General features: G+C 52.1%; 1 protein-coding gene across 1 annotated transcript in view; it reads right to left on the bottom strand.

Moving 5' to 3' along the window:
- Positions 1 to 20,204, bottom strand: part of LOC115127600 (nuclear receptor coactivator 2-like) — a 352,732-nt gene that overhangs the window by 21,520 nt on the left and 311,008 nt on the right. The window contains exon 20 of the mRNA XM_065006881.1: positions 4,598 to 4,763. Within this exon, the coding sequence (XP_064862953.1) occupies positions 4,598 to 4,763 (166 nt within the window). The remainder of the gene's footprint in view (positions 1 to 4,597; positions 4,764 to 20,204) is intronic.

The following is a 20,204-nucleotide window of genomic DNA, read 5'->3' as shown; positions in this document are numbered from 1 at the left end:
CTTCACACAGGGTCGTGGGGTTAGACAGGGATGCAGCTTAAGCCCCACCCTCTTCAACATATATATCAACGAATTGGCGCGGGCACTAGAAAAGTCTGCAGCACCCGGCCTCCCCCTGCTAGAATCCGAAGTCAAATGTCTGCTGTTTGCTGATGATCTGGTGCTTCTGTCACCAACCAAGGAGGGCCTACAGCAGCACCTAGATCTTATGCACAGATTCTGTCAGACCTGGGCTCTGACAGTAAATCTCAGTAAGACCAAAATAATGGTGTTCCAAAAAAGGTCCAGTCACCAGGACCACAAATACAAATTCCATCTAGACACTGTTGCCCTACAGCACACAAAAAACTATACATACCTTGGCCTAAACATCAGCGCCACAGGTAACTTCCACAAAGCTGTGAACGATCTGAGAGACAAGGCAAGAAGGGCATTCTATGCCATCAAAAGAAACGTAAATTTCAACATACCAATTAGGATTTGGCTAAAAATACTTGAATCAGTCATAGAGCCCATTGCCCTTTATGGTTATGAGGTCTGGGGTCCGCTCACCAACAAAGACTTCACAAAATGGGACAAACACCAAATTGAGACTCTGCACGCAGAATTCTGCAAAAACATCCTCCGTGTACAACGTAAAACACCAAATAATGCATGCAGAGCAGAATTAGGCTGATACCCACTAATTATCAAAATCCAGAAAAGAGCCGTTAAATTCTACAACCACCTAAAAGGAAGCGATTCACAAACCTTCCATAACAAAGCCATCACCTACAGAGAGATGAACCTGGAGAAGAGTCCCCTAAGCAAGCTGGTCCTGGGGCTCTGTCCACAAACACAAACACACCCTACAGAGCCCCAGGACAACAGCACAATTAGACCCAACCAAATCATGAGAAAACAAAAAGATAATTACTTAACACATTGGAAAGAATTAACAAAAAAACAGAGCAAACTAGAATGCTATTTGGCCCTACACAGAGAGTACACAGCGGCAGAATACCTGACCACTGTGACTGACCCAAAATTAAGGAAAGCTTTGACTATGTACAGACTCAGTGAGCATAGCCTTGCTATTGAGAAAGGCCGCCGTAGGCAGACATGGCTCTCAAGAGAAGACAGGCTATGTGCTCACTGCCCACAAAATGAGGTGGAAACTGAGCTGCACTTCCTAACCTCCTGCCCAATGTATGACCATATTAGAGAGACATATTTCCCCCAGATTACACAGATCCACAAAGCATTCAAAAACAAATCCAATTTTGAAAAACTCCCATATCTATTGGGTGAAATTCCACAGTGTTCCATCACAGCAGCAAGATTTGTGACCTGTTGCCACGAGAAAAGGGCAACCAGTGAAGAACAAACACCATTGTAAATACAACCCATATTTATGCTTATTTATTTTATCTTGTGTCCTTTAACTATTTGTACATTGTATATATATATATATATAATATGACATTTGTAATGTCTTTACTGTTTTGAAACTTCTGTATGTGTAATGTTTACTGTTAATTTTAGTTGTTTTTCACTTTATATATTCACTTTGTATGTTGTCTACCTCACTTGCTTTGGCAATGTTAACACATGTTTCCCTTGCCAATAAAGCCCTTGAATTGAATTGAGAGAGAGACAGAGAGAGATAGAGAAGAGATACAGAGAGAGAGAGAGAGAGAGAGAGAGAGACAGAGAGAGAGAGAGAGACAGAGACAGAGAGAGAGAGAGAGAGAGAGAGAGAGAGAGAGAGAGAGACAGAGAGAGAGAGAGAGAGAGAGAGAGAGAGACAGAGAGAGAGAGAGAGAGAGAGAGAGAGAGAGACAGAGAGAGAGAGAGATACAGAGAGAGAGAGAGACAGAGAGATACAGAGAGAGATAGAGAGAGAGAGAGAGAGACAGAGAGAGAGAGAGAGAGAGAGAGACAGAGAGAGAGAGAGAGAGCGAGACAGACAGAGAGAGAGAGAGATACAGAGAGAGAGACACAGAGACAGAAAAAGCGATTGAGTGAATGTGAGTGAGGTTGCCTTTATACTCAACTATAGAGAATGAGTGACCTTGTGGTTAGTGTCTGCCCTGAGATCGTTCCCTGGTTGAGTCATACCAAAGACTGTATTAATGGAACCGGGAACTCAACATTGTGGAACTCAGCATTAAGGACGTGGAACTCGGCATTAAGGACGTGGAACTCGGCATTAAGGACGTGGAACTCGGCATTAAGGACGTGGAACTCGGCATTAAGGACGTGGAACTCGGCATTAAGGACGTGGAACTCGGCATTAAGGACGTGGAACTCGGCATTAAGGACGTGGAACTCGGCATTAAGGACGTGGAACTCGGCATTAAGGACGTGGAACTCAGCATTAAGGACGTGGAACTCAGCATTAAGGACGTGGAACTCAGCATTAAGGAGGTGGAACTCAGCATTAAGGAGGTGGAACTCAGCATTAAGGAGGTGGAACTCAGCATTAAGGAGGTGGAACTCAGCATTAAGGAGGTGGAACTCAGCATTAAGGACGTGGAACTCAGCATTGTGGAACTCAGCATTAAGGACGTGGAACTCAGCATTAAGGACGTGGAACTCAGCATTAGGGATGTGGAACTCAGCATTAAGGAAGGTGGAACTCAGCATTAAGGACGTGGAACTCAGCATTAAGGAGGTGGAACTCAGCATTAAGGAGGTGGAACTCAGCATTAAGGACGTGGAACTCAGCATTAAGGACGTGGAACTCAGCATTAAGGATGTGGAACTCAGCATTAAGGACGTGGAACTCAGCATTAAGGAGGTGGAACTCAGCATTGTGGAACTCAGCATTAAGGAGGTGGAACTCAGCATTAAGGAGGTGGAACTCAGCATTGTGGAACTCAGCATTAAGGAGGTGGAACTCAGCATTAAGGAGGTGGAACTCAGCATTGTGGAACTCAGCATTAAGGAGGTGGAACTCAGCATTAAGGACGTGGAACTCAGCATTAAGGACGTGGAACTCAGCATTAAGGACGTGGAACTCAGCATTAAGGACGTGGAACTCAGCATTAGGGATGTGGAACTCAGCATTAAGGACGTGGAACTCAGCATTAAGGACGTGGAACTCAGCATTAAGGAGGTGGAACTCAGCATTAAGGAGGTGGAACTCAGCATTAAGGACGTGGAACTCAGCATTAAGGACGTGGAACTCAGCATTAAGGATGTGGAACTCAGCATTAAGGACGTGGAACTCAGCATTAAGGAGGTGGAACTCAGCATTGTGGAACTCAGCATTAAGGAGGTGGAACTCAGCATTAAGGAGGTGGAACTCAGCATTGTGGAACTCAGCATTAAGGAGGTGGAACTCAGCATTAAGGAGGTGGAACTCAGCATTGTGGAACTCAGCATTAAGGAGGTGGAACTCAGCATTAAGGACGTGGAACTCAGCATTAAGGACGTGGAACTCAGCATTAAGGATGTGGAACTCAGCATTAAGGAGGTGGAACTCAGCATTAAGGACGTGGAACTCAGCATTAAGGATGTTGAACTCAGCATTACGGAAGTGGAACTCAGCATTAAGGACGTGGAACTCAGCATTGTGGAACTCAGCATTACGGAAGTGGAACTCAGCATTAAGGACGTGGAACTCAGCATTAAGGAGGTGGAACTCAGCATTGTGGAACTCAGCATTACGGAAGTGGAACTCAGCATTAAGGAGGTGGAACTCAGCATTAAGGTGGTGGAACTCAGCATTGTGGAACTCAGCATTAAGGAGGTGGAACTCAGCATTGTGGAACTCAGCATTAAGGAGGTGGAACTCAGCATTAAGGACGTGGAACTCAGCATTAAGGAGGTGGAACTCAGCATTGTGGAACTCAGCATTAAGGACGTGGAACTCAGCATTAAGGAGGTGGAACTCAGCATTGTGGAACTCAGCATTAAGGACGTGGAACTCAGCATTAAGGAGGTGGAACTCAGCATTGTGGAACTCAGCATTAAGGAGGTGGAACTCAGCATTAAGGAGGTGGAACTCAGCATTAAGGAGGTGGAACTCAGCATTGTGGAACTCAGCATTAAGGAGGTGGAACTCAGCATTAAGGAGGTGGAACTCAGCATTAAGGACGTGTAACTCAGCATTAAGGAGGTGGAACTCAGCATTAAGGAGGTGGAACTCGGCATTAAGGAGGTGGAACTCGGCATTAAGGAGGTGGAACTCGGCATTACGGAGGTGGAACTCAGCATTACGGAGGTGGAACTCAGCATTACGGAGGTGGAACTCAGCATTAAGGACGTGTAACTCAGCATTAAGGAGGTGGAACTCAGCATTAAGGAGGTGGAACTCAGCATTAAGGAGGTGGAACTCAGCATTAAGGAGGTGGAACTCAGCATTGTGGAACTCAGCATTAAGGACGTGGAACTCAGCATTAAGGAGGTGGCACTCAGCATTGTGGAACTCAGCATTAAGGACGTGGAACTCAGCATTAAGGAGGTGATTGGGCGTCCTGTCCAGGGGGTGTAGCTACTAGTTAATATGTTCCATCTTTACAACCACAGTTTATTAACAGTCACTCTGTGACGTCCCCCCATCTCCCCCCTCTCCCTCTCCCTCTCCCCCCTCTCCCTCTCCACCTCTCACCTGTTCCCTCCCATGTTCCCCTGCGGGGGCCAACCGTTTATGTCAGGCAAGCCCTGGCCCTGCTGTTGCATTATGGGAGACTGGGTGTGGGCCATCCCGGGGGACAGCAGGGGACTCTGGGGCGTGGTGGGTCCTCCAAACCCTCCGTCAGGCTGCTGGGACATACCTGGTGGGGTTAGAGGTCAGGGGTCAGGGTTAAACGACATACAGTTCTGATCACCATGAGTGTTGTAACAATACATTGAATTAATAACACACTTTTTCTTGAGAGACAAAAATCGCAAAGTGCTGGAGCGCTACTTTGGAATATATTTTCAAACTGACCTGTATAAAAGGTGTACATTAGTAATCTAAAGGTGAAGTTAACAGTTATCAATACAGGTATAATTCATTATTATAGAGGATATACAGGCACAAACACACAAAGCCCATAACACACACAGGAAACACAAAGCAACTAATGACTGAAACAGACCAATCACATCAGATCTGCTGACCTATTACGCCTTTAAACACAAAAACAGTTATGATTAAGGTCATGTGATAAGGGTGTAGGGTTTAGGAAGTGTGCAGGCATTAAAGAGGGAGTGAGGACTACACGCAGGTTAGTGTGTGTCCCAAATTAAAACATATTCCTTCCACTATGGAGGCAATAGGGTACCATTGTGTGAGCAGTCAAAAGAGGGGTAGGGAGAGGAGGTACGAGAGGACGAGGGAGATGAGAGAGGGAAGAGGGGTAGGGAGAGGAGGAAGAGAGGATGAGGGAGATGAGAGAGGGAAGAGGGGTAGGGAGAGGAGGTACGAGAGGACGAGGGAGATGAGAGAGGGAAGAGGGGTAGGGAGAGGAGGTACGAGAGGACGAGGGAGATGAGAGAGGGAAGAGGGGTAGGGAGAGGAGGAAGAGAGGATGAGGGAGATGAGAGAGGGAAGAGGGGTAGGGAGAGGAGGGAGAGAGGATGAGGGAGATGAGAGAGGGAAGAGGGGTAGGGAGAGGAGGTACGAGAGGACGAGGGAGATGAGAGAGGGAAGAGGGGTAGGGAGAGGAGGAAGAGATGATGAGGGAGATGAGAGAGGGAAGAGGGGTAGGGAGAGGAGGTAGGAGAGGACGAGGGAGATGAGAGAGGGAAGAGGGGTAGGGAGAGGAGGTACGAGGGGACGAGGGAGATGAGAGAGGGAAGAGGGGTAGGGAGAGGAGGAAGAGAGGATGAGGGAGATGAGAGAGGGAAGAGGGGTAGGGAGAGGAGGTACGAGAGGACGAGGGAGATGAGAGAGGGAAGAGGGGTAGGGAGAGGAGGAAGAGAGGATGAGGGAGATGAGAGAGGGAAGAGGGGTATGGAGAGGAGGAAGAGAGGATGAGGGAGATGAGAGAGGGAAGAGGGGTAGGGAGAGGAGGTACGAGAGGACGAGGGAGATGAGAGAGGGAAGAGGGGTAGGGAGAGGAGGTACGAGAGGACGAGGGAAACAGGCCCCCCTTTCGGAAAAGCTGACCACGACTCAATTTTATTGATCCCTGCCTACAGACAGAAACTAAAACGAGGCTCCCACGCTGAGGTCTGTCCAACGCTGGTCCGACCAAGCTGACTCCACACTCCAAGACTGCTTCCATCACGTGGACTGGGATATGTTTCAGACAAGGCCAGATAACAATATTGACGAATACGTTGATTCGGTGTGCGAGTTCATTAGAACGTGCGTTGAAGATGTCGTTCCCATAGCAACGATTAAAACATTCCCTAACCAGAAACCGTGGATTGATGGCAGCATTCGCGTGAAACTGAAAGCGCGAACCACTGCTTTTAATCAGGGCAAAGTGACTGGTAACATGACCGAATACAAACAGTGCAGCTATTCCCTCCGCAAGGCTATCAAACAAGCTAAGCGTCAGTATAGAGACAAAGTAGAATTTCAATTCAACGGCTCAGACACAAGAGGCATGTGGCAGGGTCTACAGTCAATCACGGACTACAAGAAGAAACCCAGCCCAGTCACGGACCAGGATGTCTTGCTCCCAGGCAGACTAGATAACTTTTTTGCCCGCTTTGAGGACAATACAGTGCCACTGACACGGCCTGCAACGAAAACATGCGGACTCTCCTTCACTGCAGCCGAGGTGAGTAAGACATTTAAACGTGTCAACCCTCGCAAGGCTGCAGGCCCAGACGGCATCCCCAGCCGCGCCCTCAGAGCATGCGCAGACCAGCTGGCCGGTGTGTTTACGGACATATTCAATCAATCCCTATACCAGTCTGCTGTTCCCACATGCTTCAAGAGGGCCACCATTGTTCCTGTTCCCAAGAAAGCTAAGGTAACTGAGCTAAACGACTACCGCCCCGTAGCACTCACTTCCGTCATCATGAAGTGCTTTGAGAGACTAGTCAAGGACCATATCAGCTCCACCCTACCTGACACCCTAGACCCACTCCAATTTGCTTACCACCCAAATAGGTCCACAGACGATGCAATCTCAACCACACTGCACACTGCCCTAACCCATCTGGACAAGAGGAATACCTATGTGAGAATGCTGTTCATCGACTACAGCTCGGCATTCAACACCATAGTACCCTCCAAGCTCGTCATCAAGCTCGAGACCCTGGGTCTCGACCCCGCCCTGTGCAACTGGGTACTGGACTTCCTGACGGGCCGCCCCCAGGTGGTGAGGGTAGGCAACAACATCTCCTCCCCGCTGATCCTCAACACTGGGGCCCCACAAGGGTGCGTTCTGAGCCCTCTCCTGTACTCCCTGTTCACCCACGACTGCGTGGCCACGCACGCCTCCAACTCAATCATCAAGTTTGCGGACGACACAACAGTGGTAGGCTTGATTACCAACAACGACGAGACGGCCTACAGGGAGGAGGTGAGGGACCTCGGAGTGTGGTGTCAGGAAAATAACCTCACACTCAACGTCAAACAAAACTAAGGAGATGATTGTGGACTTCAGGAAACAGCAGAGGGAACACCCCCCTATCCACATCGATGGAACAGTAGTGGAGAGGGTAGCAAGTTTTAAGTTCCTCGGCGTACACATCACAGACAAACTGAATTGGTCCACTCACACAGACAGCATCGTGAAGAAGGCGCAGCAGCGCCTCTTCAACCTCAGGAGGCTGAAGAAATTCGGCTTGTCACCAAAAGCACTCACAAACTTCTACAGATGCACAATCGAGAGCATCCTGGCGGGCTGTATCACTTCCTGGTACGGCAACTGCTCCGCCCACAACCGTAAGGCTCTCCAGAGGGTAGTGAGGTCTGCACAACGCATCACCGGGGGCAAACTACCTGCCCTCCAGGACACCTACACCACCTGATGTAACAGGAAGGCCATAAAGATCATCAAGGACATCAACCACCCGAGCCACTGCCTGTTCACCCCGCTATCATCCAGAAGGCGAGGTCAGTACAGGTGCATCAAAGCTGGGACCGAGAGTCTGAAAAACAGCTTCTATCTCAAGGCCATCAGACTGTTAAACAGCCACCACTAACATTGAGTGGCTGCTGCCAACACACTGACTCAACTCCAGCCACTTTAATAATGGGAATTGATGGGAAATGATGTAAATATATCACTAGCCACTTTAAACAATGCTACCTTATATAATGTTACTTACCCTACATTATTCATCTCATATGCATATGTATATACTGTACTCTATATCATCGACTGCATCCTTATGTAATACATGTATCACTAGCCACTTTAACTATGCCACTTTGTTTACATACTCATCATATATGTATATACTGTACTCGATACCATCTACTGTATCTTGCCTATGCTGCTCTGTACCATCACTCATTCATATATCCTTATGTACATATTCTTTATCCCCTTACACTGTGTATAAGACAGTAGTTTAGGAATTGTTAGTTAGATTACTTGTTGGTTATTACTGCATTGTCGGAACTAGAAGCACAAGCATTTCGCTAAACTCGCATTAACATCTGCTAACCATGTGTATGTGACAAATACAATTTGATTTGATTTGATTTGGATTTGGAGAGAGAGAGGGAAGAGGGGTAGGGAGAGGAGGAACGAGAGGACGAGGGAGACAGGGAAGAGGGGTAGGGAGATGAGGAACGAGAGGACTAGGGAGACAGGGAAGAGGGGTAGGGAGAGGAGGCACGAGAGGACGAGGGAGACAGGGAAGAGGGGTAGGGAGAGGAGGAACGAGAGGACGAGGGAGACAGGGAAGAGGGGTAGAGAGAGGAGGTACGAGAGGACGAGGGAGATAGGGAAGAGGGGTAGAGAGAGGAGGTACGAGAGGACGAGGGAGATAGGGAAGAGGGGTAGGGAGAGGAGGAACGAGAGGACGAGGGAGACAGGGAAGAGGGCAAGGGAGAGGAGGAACGAGAGGACGAGGGAGACAGGGAAGAGGGGTAGAGAGAGGAGGTACGAGAGGACGAGGGAGATAGGGAAGAGGGGTCAAGAGAGGGGAGGTACGAGAGGACGAGGGAGATAGGGAAGAGGGGTAGGGAGAGGAGAAACGAGAGGACGAGGGAGACAGGGAAGAGGGGTAGGGAGAGGAGGAACGAGAAGACGAGGGAGACAGGGAAGAGGGGTAGAGAGAGGAGGTACGAGAGGACGAGGGAGATAGGGAAGAGGGGTAGGGAGAGGAGGAACGAGAGGACGAGGGAGACAGGAGAGAGACAGGGAAGAGGGGTAGGGAGAGGAGGAACGAGAGGACGAGGGAGACAGGGAAGAGGGGTAGGGAGAGGAGGTACGAGAGGACGAGGGAAACAGGGAAGAGGGGTAGAGAGAGGAGGTACGAGAGGACGAGGGAGACAGGAGAGAGACAGGGAAGAGGGGTAGGGAGAGGAGGTACGAGAGGACGAGGGAGACAGGGAAGAGGGGTAGAGAGAGGAGGAACGAGAGGACGAGGGAGATAGGAGAGAGAGAGGGAAGAGGGGTAGGGAGAGGAGGTACGAGAGGACGAGGGAGACAGGAGAGAGAGAGGGAAGAGGGGTAGGGAGAGGAGGAATGAGAGGACGAGGGAGACAGGGAAGAGGGGTAGGGAGAGGAGGAACGAGAGGACGAGGGAGACAGGGAAGAGGGGTAGAGAGAGGAGGAACGAGAGGACGAGAGAGATAGGAGAGAGACAGGGAAGAGGGGTAGGGAGAGGAGGAACGAGAGGACGAGGGAGATAGGAGAGAGAGAGGGAAGAGGGGTAGGGAGAGGAGGTACGAGAGGACGAGGGAGACAGGGAAGAGGGGTAGAGAGAGGAGGAACGAGAGGACGAGGGAGATAGGAGAGAGAGAGGGAAGAGGGGTAGGGAGAGGAGGTACGAGAGGACGAGGGAGACAGGAGAGAGAGAGGGAAGAGGGGTAGGGAGAGGAGGAACGAGAGGACGAGGGAGACAGGGAAGAGGGGTAGGGAGAGGAGGAACGAGAGGACGAGGGAGACAGGGAAGAGGGGTAGGGAGAGGAGGAACGAGAGGACGAGGGAGACAGGGAAGAGGGGTAGGGAGAGGAGGAACGAGAGGACGAGGAGACAGGGAAGAGGGGTAGAGAGAGGAGGAACGAGAGGACGAGGGAGATAGGGAAGAGGGGTAGAGAGAGGAGGTACGAGAGGACGAGGGAGATAGGCAAGAGTGGTAGAGAGAGGAGGTACGAGAGGACGAGGGAGATAGGGAAGAGGGGTAGAGAGAGGAGGTACGAGAGGACGAGGGAGATAGGGAAGAGGGGTAGGGAGAGGAGGAACGAGAGGACGAGGGAGACAGCGAAGAGGGGTAGAGAGAGGAGGTACGAGAGGACGAGGGAGATAGGGAAGAGGGGTAGAGAGAGGAGGTACGAGAGGACGAGGGAGATAGGGAAGAGGGGTAGAGAGAGGAGGTACGAGAGGACGAGGGAGATAGGGAAGAGGGGTAGGGAGAGGAGGAACGAGAGGACGAGGGAGACAGGGAAGAGGGGTAGGGAGAGGAGGAACGAGAGGACGAGGGAGACAGGGAAGAGGGGTAGAGAGAGGAGGTACGAGAGGACGAGGGAGATAGGGAAGAGGGGTAGAGAGAGGAGGTACGAGAGGACGAGGGAGACAGGAGAGAGACAGGGAAGAGGGGTAGGGAGAGGAGGAACGAGAGGACGAGGGAGATAGGAGAGAGAGAGGGAAGAGGGGTAGGGAGAGGAGGTACGAGAGGACGAGGGAGACAGGAGAGAGAGAGGGAAGAGGGGTAGGGAGAGGAGGAACGAGAGGACGAGGGAGACAGGGAAGAGGGGTAGGGAGAGGAGGAACGAGAGGACGAGGGAGCCAGGGAAGAGGGGTAGAGAGAGGAGGAACGAGAGGACGAGAGAGATAGGAGAGAGACAGGGAAGAGGGGTAGGGAGAGGAGGAACGAGAGGACGAGGGAGATAGGAGAGAGAGAGGAAAGAGGGGTAGGGAGAGGAGGTACGAGAGGACGAGGGAGATAGGAGAGAGAGAGGGAAGAGGGGTAGGGAGAGGAGGAACGAGAGGACGAGGGAGAAAGGAGAGAGAGAGGGAAGAGGGGTAGGGAGAGGAGGTACGAGAGGACGAGGGAGACTGGAGAGAGAGAGAGGGAAGAGGGGTATGAAGAGAGGGAAGAGAGGACGAGGGAGACTGGAGAGAGAGAGGGAAGAGGGGTATGAAGAGAGGGAAGAGAGGACGAGGGAGACTGGAGAGAGAGAGGGAAGAGGGGTAGAAGAGAGGGAAGAGAGGACGAGGGAGACTGGAGAGAGAGAGAGGGAAGAGGGGTATGAAGAGAGGGAAGAGAGGACGAGGGAGACTGGAGAGAGAGAGAGGGAAGAGAGGACGAGGGAGACTGGAGAGAGAGAGAGGGAAGAGGGGTATGAAGAGAGGGAAGAGAGGACGAGGGAGACTAGAGAGAGAGAGAGAGGGAAGAGGGGTATGAAGAGAGGGAAGAGAGGACGAGGGAGACTGGAGAGAGAGAGAGGGAAGAGGGGTAGGGAGAGAGGGAAGAGAGGACGAGGGAGACTGGAGAGAGAGAGGGAAGAGGGGTATGAAGAGAGGGAAGAGAGGACGAGGGAGACTGGAGAGAGAGAGAGGGAAGAGGGGTAGGGAGAGAGGGAAGAGAGGACGAGGGAGACTGGAGAGAGAGAGAGGGAAGATGGGTAGGGAGAGAGGGAAGAGAGGATGAGGGAGACTGGAGAGAGAGAGGGAAGAGGGGTAGTGAAAGAGGGAAGAGAGGATGAGGGAGACTGGAGAGAGAGAGGGAAGAGGGGTAGGGAGAGAGGGAAGAGAGGACGAGGGAGACTGGAGAGAGAGAGGGAAGAGGGGTAGTGAGAGAGGGAAGAGAGGACGAGGGAGACTGGAGAGAGAGAGGGAAGAGGGGTAGTGAGAGAGGGAAGAGAGGACTCTGGAGACTGGAGAGAGAGAGGGAAGAGGGGTAGTGAGAGAGGGAAGAGAGGACGAGGGAGACTGGAGAGAGAGAGGGAAGAGGGGTAGTGAGAGAGGGAAGAGAGGACTCTGGAGACTGGAGAGAGAGAGGGAAGAGGGGTAGTGAGAGAGGGAAGAGAGGACGAGGGAGACTGGAGAGAGAGAGGGAAGAGGGGTAGTGAGAGAGGGAAGAGAGGACGAGGGAGACTGGAGAGAGAGAGGGAAGAGGGGTAGAGAGAGGAGGAACGAGAGGACGAGGGAGATAGGGAAGAGGGGTAGAGAGAGGAGGTACGAGAGGACGAGGGAGATAGGCAAGAGTGGTAGAGAGAGGAGGTACGAGAGGACGAGGGAGATAGGGAAGAGGGGTAGAGAGAGGAGGTACGAGAGGACGAGGGAGATAGGGAAGAGGGGTAGGGAGAGGAGGAACGAGAGGACGAGGGAGACAGGGAAGAGGGGTAGGGAGAGGAGGAACGAGAGGACGAGGGGGACAGGGAAGAGGGGTAGAGAGAGGAGGTACGAGAGGACGAGGGAGATAGGGAAGAGGGGTAGAGAGAGGAGGTACGAGAGGACGAGGGAGACAGGAGAGAGACAGGGAAGAGGGGTAGGGAGAGGAGGAACGAGAGGACGAGGGAGATAGGAGAGAGAGAGGGAAGAGGGGTAGGGAGAGGAGGCACGAGAGGACGAGGGAGACAGGAGAGAGAGAGGGAAGAGGGGTAGGGAGAGGAGGAACGAGAGGACGAGGAGACAGGGAAGAGGGGTAGGGAGAGGAGGAACGAGAGGACGAGGGAGATAGGAGAGAGAGAGGGAAGAGGGGTAGGGAGAGGAGGTACGAGAGGACGAGGGAGATAGGAGAGAGAGAGAGGGAAGAGGGGTAGGGAGAGGAGGAACGAGAGGACGAGGGAGAAAGGAGAGAGAGAGGGAAGAGGGGTAGGGAGAGGAGGTACGAGAGGACGAGGGAGACTGGAGAGAGAGAGAGGGAAGAGGGGTATGAAGAGAGGGAAGAGAGGACGAGGGAGACTGGAGAGAGAGAGGGAAGAGGGGTATGAAGAGAGGGAAGAGAGGACGAGGGAGACTGGAGAGAGAGAGGGAAGAGGGGTATGAAGAGGGAAGAGAGGATGAGGGAGACTGGAGAGAGAGAGAGGGAAGAGGGGTATGAAGAGAGGGAAGAGAGGACGAGGGAGACTGGAGAGAGAGAGAGGGAAGAGAGGTATGAAGAGAGGGAAGAGAGGACAAGGGAGACTGGAGAGAGAGAGAGGGAAGAGGGGTATGAAGAGAGGGAAGAGAGGACGAGGGAGACTAGAGAGAGAGAGAGAGGGAAGAGGGGTATGAAGAGAGGGAAGAGAGGACGAGGGAGACTGGAGAGAGAGAGAGGGAAGAGGGGTATGAAAAGAGGGAAGAGAGGACGAGGGAGACTGGAGAGAGAGAGGGAAGAGGGGTAGTGAGAGAGGGAAGAGAGGATGAGGGAGACTGGAGAGAGAGAGGGAAGAGGAGTAGGGAGAGAGGGAAGAGAGGACGAGGGAGACTGGAGAGAGAGAGGGAAGAGAGGACGAGGGAGACTGGAGAGAGAGAGGGAAGAGAGGACGAGGGAGACTGGAGAGAGAGAGGGAAGAGGGGTAGGGAGAGGAGGTACGAGAGGATGAGGGAGACTGGAGAGAGAGAGGGAAGAGGGGTAGTGAGAGAGGGAAGAGAGGACTCTGGAGACTGGAGAGAGAGAGGAAGAGGGGTAGTGAGAGAGGGAAGAGAGGACGAGGGAGACTGGAGAGAGAGGAAGAGGGGTAGTGAGAGAGGGAAGAGAGGACTCTGGAGACTGGAGAGAGAGAGGGAAGAGGGGTAGTGAGAGAGAGGGAAGAGAGGACGAGGAGACTGGAGAGAGAGAGGAAGAGGGGTAGTGAGAGAGGGAAGAGAGGACGAGGGAGACTGGAGAGAGAGAGGGAAGAGGGGTAGGGAGAGGAGGAACGAGAGGACGAGGGAGATAGGAGAGGGTGACAGGGAAGAGGGGTATGGAGAGGAGGAACGAGAGGACGAGGGAGACTGGAGAGAGAGAGGGAAGAGGGGTATGAAGAGAGGGAAGAGAGGACGAGGGAGACTGGAGAGAGAGAGAGGGAAGAGGGGTAGGGAGAGAGGGAAGAGAGGACGAGGGAGACTGGAGAGAGAGAGAGGGAAGAGGGGTAGGGAGAGAGGGAAGAGAGGATGAGGGAGACTGGAGAGAGAGAGGGAAGAGAGGACGAGGGAGACTGGAGACAGAGAGGGAAGAGGGGTAGGGAGAGAGGGAAGAGAGGATGAGGGAGACTGGAGAGAGAAAGGAAAGAGGGGTAGGGAGAGGAGGTACGAGAGGACGAGGGAGACTTGAGCGAGAGAGGGAAGAGGGGTAGTGAGAGAGGGAAGAGAGGACGAGGGAGACTGGAGAGAGAGAGGGAAGAGGGGTAGTGAGAGAGGGAAGAGAGGATGAGGGAGACTGGAGAGAGAGAGGAAGAGGGGTAGGAGGGAAGAGGGGTAGGGAGAGAGGGAAGAGAGGATGAGGGAGACTGGAGAGAGAGAGGGAAGAGGGGTAGTGAGAGAGGGAAGAGAGGATGAGGGAGACTGGAGAGAGAGAGGAAGAGGGGTAGGGAGAGAGGGAAGAGAGGACGAGGGAGACTGGAGAGAGAGAGAGGAAGAGGGGTAGGAGAGAGGGAAGAGGGGTAGTGAGAGAGGGAAGAGAGGACGAGGGAGACTGGAGAGAGAGAGGGAAGAGGGTAAGAGGGGTAGTGAGAGAGGGAAGAGAGGACTCTGGAGACTGGAGAGAGAGAGGGAAGAGGGGTAGTGAGAGAGGGAAGAGGGGTAGTGAGAGAGGGAAGAGGGGTAGTGAGAGAGGGAAGAGGGAGAGAGAGAGGAGGAAGAGAGGACGAGGGAGATTATCTGGGAGAATAAGGGAGTTGATAACAATACAATTTATGCCTGATTCAATATTGATCTAATTGATATGAAATAATGGGAAAGTCTCTAATCACCAGTCATATGGGCCAGTAACCCAAAGGTTGCTGGTTCAAAATCCCTGAGCAGACTAGGTGAAAAATCTGTCGATGTGCCCTTGAGCAAAGCACTTAACACTAATTGCGCCTGTAAATTCCTCTGGATCTGTTAAATGACTAACATGTTCATGTAACATCAAGCAGCCTAAGACCCAATAAAGGGCGCTGTAACACACAGTGAGTAGAATACAGGGTCAATGTTTCAGTGAATGCAGCACTACCATGGAATGGGAATCTAGTTCATACAGTATGTCTATATATGGGGTGGCAGGGTAGCCTAGTGGTTAGAGCATTGGACTAGTAACCGAAAGGTTTCATGTTCAAATCCCCGAGGTGACAAGGTACAAAATCTGTCGTTCTGCCCCTGAACAGGCAGTTAACCCACTGTTTCTATTGAAAATAAGAATTTGTTCTCAACTGACTTGCCTAGTTAAATAAAAAATATATAGTATAGTTGTGTGTCTGCTGCCCTCTAGTGGAATTTATTTTTTATGGCCTAAATCATGGGTTCTTGGGCCCTGGGCGGGTGAGAGGTGGGTCGCGAGTTTTGAGAATACATCTATAATCTTCCATTTGGGTCGTTGGAGGAAGATTTGGATCTCGAGAGGACGGTAACATTTTGAATTTGAAAAAGTTTAAGAACTGCCCCCCCCCCCCCTCCTCATTGGACTAGAGGAGTATGATTGTAAAGGAAAACTGACACAGTTATTGACTATTGTCTAAATTAATTATATTTTAGTTGATTATTTGAATGATATCTTATAAGATTTTATGTTTTTGATTAATTAATTTGTTGTCAATATAATATCAATACAACACTTGTAATGCTGTGACTGGACTCAAGTCCGGAGCGATTAGCGCCTTTTTGACGTCCGTTTCAGTTTGATTATTTAAAAAATATGATCTATATTATTATAATAAAATATAATCACGTTTTTTTGACAGGGGTATAATTTTACAATCGTTGAACATATATATATTTTTAAATAATTCTGTTCCACTGTTCAACCAGCAGAATAATGTTCTGAACCAGGTCCAACCAGCAGAATAATGTTCTGAACCAGCAGAATAATGTTCTGAACCGGGTCCAACCAGCAGAATAATGTTCTGAACCAGTTCCAACCAGCAGAATAATGTTCTGAACCAGGTCCAACCAGCAGAATAATGTTCTGAACCGGTTCCAACCAGCAGAATAATGTTCTGAACCAGGTCCAACCAGCAGAATAATGTTCTGAACCGGTTCCAACCAGCAGAATTGTCACGAGTCCGACCGAGGGTGGTTCCCCTTCCCGGGCGGGTGGCGCTCGGCGGTCGTCATCACCGGCCTATTAGCTGCCACTGATTGTTTTTCCTCCCTCTCCTTGTATGTTTAGTGGTAGCACCTGTTCATGGTTTAATTAGTTTGTCTTTATTAGACAGGTTGTTGTGCGGGATTATTTCATTGTAAACCTTCGGCTCTGTTGTAAGAGGTACGTGCTTAGTTGTGATTTTTTCAATTGTACTTTTTCCCCTGTGTTTGGGAACATTACTTTTGTGAGCACCCTGTGTTGCGTTGGTGCTAGTAAAAGACGCACAGCATTGAACTCTGTCTCCTGCATTTGACTCCACACCCACGACACCCGGAGCATTACAGAATCCCGCACCACCTGATTGAATGGAGTCAGCAGGAGCAGCAGCCAACCCTCTCCCATCGATGGAGGAACGGGTTCTCCACCACACCACCGTCCTCCATCGGATCGGATCCGCGATGGATCAAGTGATGGAGAGAATGGACAGATGGGAGAGGAGTGGTCTCCTCTCTCCACCTTCGGCACCACGGTTCGGACTCCCCATCTCCCGACTCCAGCACCCTCCGTCTGACGCTACCGAGGGCTTATGATGGAGCGGCGGCGGGTTGCCAGGGGTTTCTGCTTCAGCTGGAGCTATACCTGGCCACCATCAGACCCACTCCCTCAGGAGCAGAGAGGGTGAGTGTCCTCATCTCCTGCCTCACGGGTCGTGCTCTGAGTGGGCGAACGCAGTCTGGAATGGCCCAGACTCAGCGCGGAGCACTACACAGAGTTTTCCTGCCGCCCGTGCCGTGTTTGATCACCCTCTAGACGGCCGAGCGGTGGGAGAACGACTATTTCATCTCAGGCAGGAGAAGAGGAGCGCCCAGGATTACGCGCTGGAGTTCCGGACCTTGGCAGCCGGATCTGGGTGGAACGACAGGGCCCTTATGGACCACTACAGGTGTAGTCTCCGAGAGGACGTCCGCCGGGAGTTAGCGTGTCGGGACACCACTCTGTCACTGGATCAGCTGATCGACATGTCCATTCGACTGGATAATCTGCTGGCTGCCCGCGGGCGTTCAGAGAGGGTTCTGTGCGTTCCACCACCCAGCCCCTCCGCTCCCATTCCCATGGAGTTGGGAGGGGCTACGCCGAGGGTACCGGAGGAGGTGGCCTTCCCTGCACCAACTGTGGTCGGAGAGGGCACACGTCTGATCGGTGCTGGGGGTCCGTCTGGGAGTAGAGATGGCAGGCGGAACGCTTCTCGGTCACCCCAGGTGAGTCAGCATCAAACTCACCCAGAACCCCTTGTTGGCCATATGTTTGTCTTAATCTCTTTCCTTCATTTTTTCCCTCTTCCCAGCATAGGGCGCTAGTCGATTCAGGCGCAGCTGGGAACTTTATGGATCGCGGACTCGCCCTTAAGTTAGGGGTTCCGCTGGTGCCGATAGATTCTCCTTTCCCCGTGCACTCCTAGATAGCCGGCCATTAGGGTCAGGGATGGTCAGGGAGACCACGGTCCCACTGGACATGGTGACGCAGGGGAATCATAGGGAGCGTATCAGTTTTTTTTATTATTGATTCGCCTCGTTTTCCAGTGGTACTGGGGACTCCTGGCTGGCCCGGCACAATCCAAACATTTCGTGGAGACAGGGGTTCTCCAGGGGTGGTCAGAGGAGTGTTCTGGAAGGTGTTTGGGAGTTTCCATCGGTGCCACGTCGGTGGAGAGTCCAGACCAGGGTTCCACGGTGTGCATTCCCCCCGAGTATGCCGATTTGGCAATCGCTTTCAGTAAAGTGAAAGCGACTAAATTACCACCTTATCGACCGGGATGGGATTGTACGATAGATCTCCAGGTGGACGCTGCGCTTCCCAAGAGTCACGTGTACCCGTTGTCCCAGGAGGAAACGTTGGCAATGGAGACATATGTCACGGAGTCGCTGGGAGAGGGGTACATTTGGCCCTCCATTTCACCCGTCTCCTCGAGTTTCTTTTTTGTGAGGAAAAAGGAGGGAGGTTTGCGTCCGTGTATCGATTATAGAGGTCTAAACGCCATCACAGTGGGGTATAGTTACCCTCTACCTCTCATCGCTACGGCGGTGGAATCGTTCCACGGAGCGCAGTTCTTCACAAAACTGGATCTCAGGAGCGCGTATAGTCTGGTGCGTATTCGGAAGGGAGACGAGTGGAAACCGCATTTAGTACTACATCCGGCCACTATGAGTACCTCGTCATGCCGTATGGGTTAAAAATGCTCCAGCCGTTTCCAATCCTTTGTAGACGAGATTCTCAGGGACCTGTGCGGGCAGGGAGTGGTTGTTTATATCGATGACATTCTGATCTACTCGGCCACTTACACCGCGCATGTGTCTCTGGTGTGCCAGTGCTTGGTAGACTGCTGGAGCATGACCTATACGTCAAGGCTGAGAAATGCGTGTTCTCTAAACGAGCCGTCTCTTTTCTGGGATATCGCATTTCCACCTCGGGGATGGTGATGGAGGGTGACCGCATTAGGGCCGTGCGTGATTGGCCGACTCCAACCACGGTAAAGGAGGTGCAGCGGTTTTTGGGTTTTGCCAACTACTACCGGAGGTTTATCCGGGGTTTTGGCCAGATAGCGGCTCCCATTACCTCACTGCTGAAGGGGGCCCGGTCGGTTGCAGTGGTCAGCAGAGGCGGACAGAGCATTCAACAAGTTGAAGGCGCTGTTCACTGATGCGCCCGTGTTGGCGCATCCGGACCCCTCTCTAGCATTCATAGTGGAGGTGGACGCGTCCGAGGCTGGGGTGGGTGCCGTGCTATCACAGCGCTCGGGTACGCCACAAAACTCTGCCCCTGCGCTTTCTTCTCAAGGAAGCTCAGCCCAGCGGAGCGTAACTATGATGTGGGGACCGGGAGTTGCTAGCGGTGGTTAGAGCTCTGAAGGTGTGGAGACACTGGCTTGAGGGGGCTAAGCACCCTTTTTCTCATGTGGACCGACCACAAGAATCTGGAGTATATTCGGGCAGCTAGGAGACTTAACCCACGTCAGGCAAGGTGGGCCATGTTCTTCACCCGGTTCAGTTTACTTTGTCTTATAGACCGGGCTCCCAGAACGTGAAGGCTGGCGACTGTCCCGCCTTTATGACACCGAGGATGGGTCCACCGAACCTACTCCCATCCTTCCCGCCTCAAAGCTGGTAGCCCCAGTGGTATGGGAGGTGGACTCGGACATCGAGCGGGCGTTACGGGCTGAACCCGCGCCTCCTCAGTGTCCAGCGGGGGCGAAGGTACGTGCCGCTTGGTGTTCGGGACAAACTGATTCGGTTGGCTCACGTCCTACCCTCCTCGGGTCACCCTGGGGTGACGAGACAGTGGGGAGCCTTCAGTTGAGGTATTGGTGGCCTACGTTGGTTAAGGACGTTAAGGGTTATGTCTCCTCTTGCTCAGTGTGCGCTCAGAGTAAGGCTCCTAGGCACCTTCCTAGAGGGAAGCTACAACCCCTCCCCGTTCCACAGCGGCCATGGTCACATCTGTCCATAGATTTCTGACCGATCTCCCGCTGTCTCAGGGGAACACCGCGGTTCTAGTGATTGTGGATCGGTTTTCTAAGTCCTGCCGTCTCCTCCCGTTGCCCGGTATCCCTACAGCCCTGCAAACTGCGGAGGCATTATTTACCCATGTCTTTCGGGCACTACGGGTGCCGGAGGACATCGTTTCTGATCGGGGCCCCCAATTCCACGTCTCGGTATGGAGAGCGTTCATGGAACGCTTGGGGGTCTCTGTCAGCCTGACCTCCGGTTATCACCCCGGAGTAATGGGCAGGTGGAGAAATGAATCAGGAGGTGGGTAGGTTTCTGCGGTCGTATTGCCAGGATCGGCCAGGGGAGTGGGCACGATACATTCCTTGGGCTGAAATGGCTCAGAACTCACTACGCCACTCCTCTACTAACGTGTCCCCTTTTCAGTGTGTGTTGGGGTACCAGCCGGTCCTGGCACCA

The sequence above is a fragment of the Oncorhynchus nerka genome, linkage group LG22, assembly GCF_034236695.1.
Source record: "Oncorhynchus nerka isolate Pitt River linkage group LG22, Oner_Uvic_2.0, whole genome shotgun sequence".
In the NCBI taxonomy this organism is placed as follows: domain Eukaryota; kingdom Metazoa; phylum Chordata; class Actinopteri; order Salmoniformes; family Salmonidae; genus Oncorhynchus; species Oncorhynchus nerka.
The sequence above is the reverse complement of the archived record's forward strand: the minus strand, read 5'-3'. Positions and strand labels throughout refer to the sequence as shown.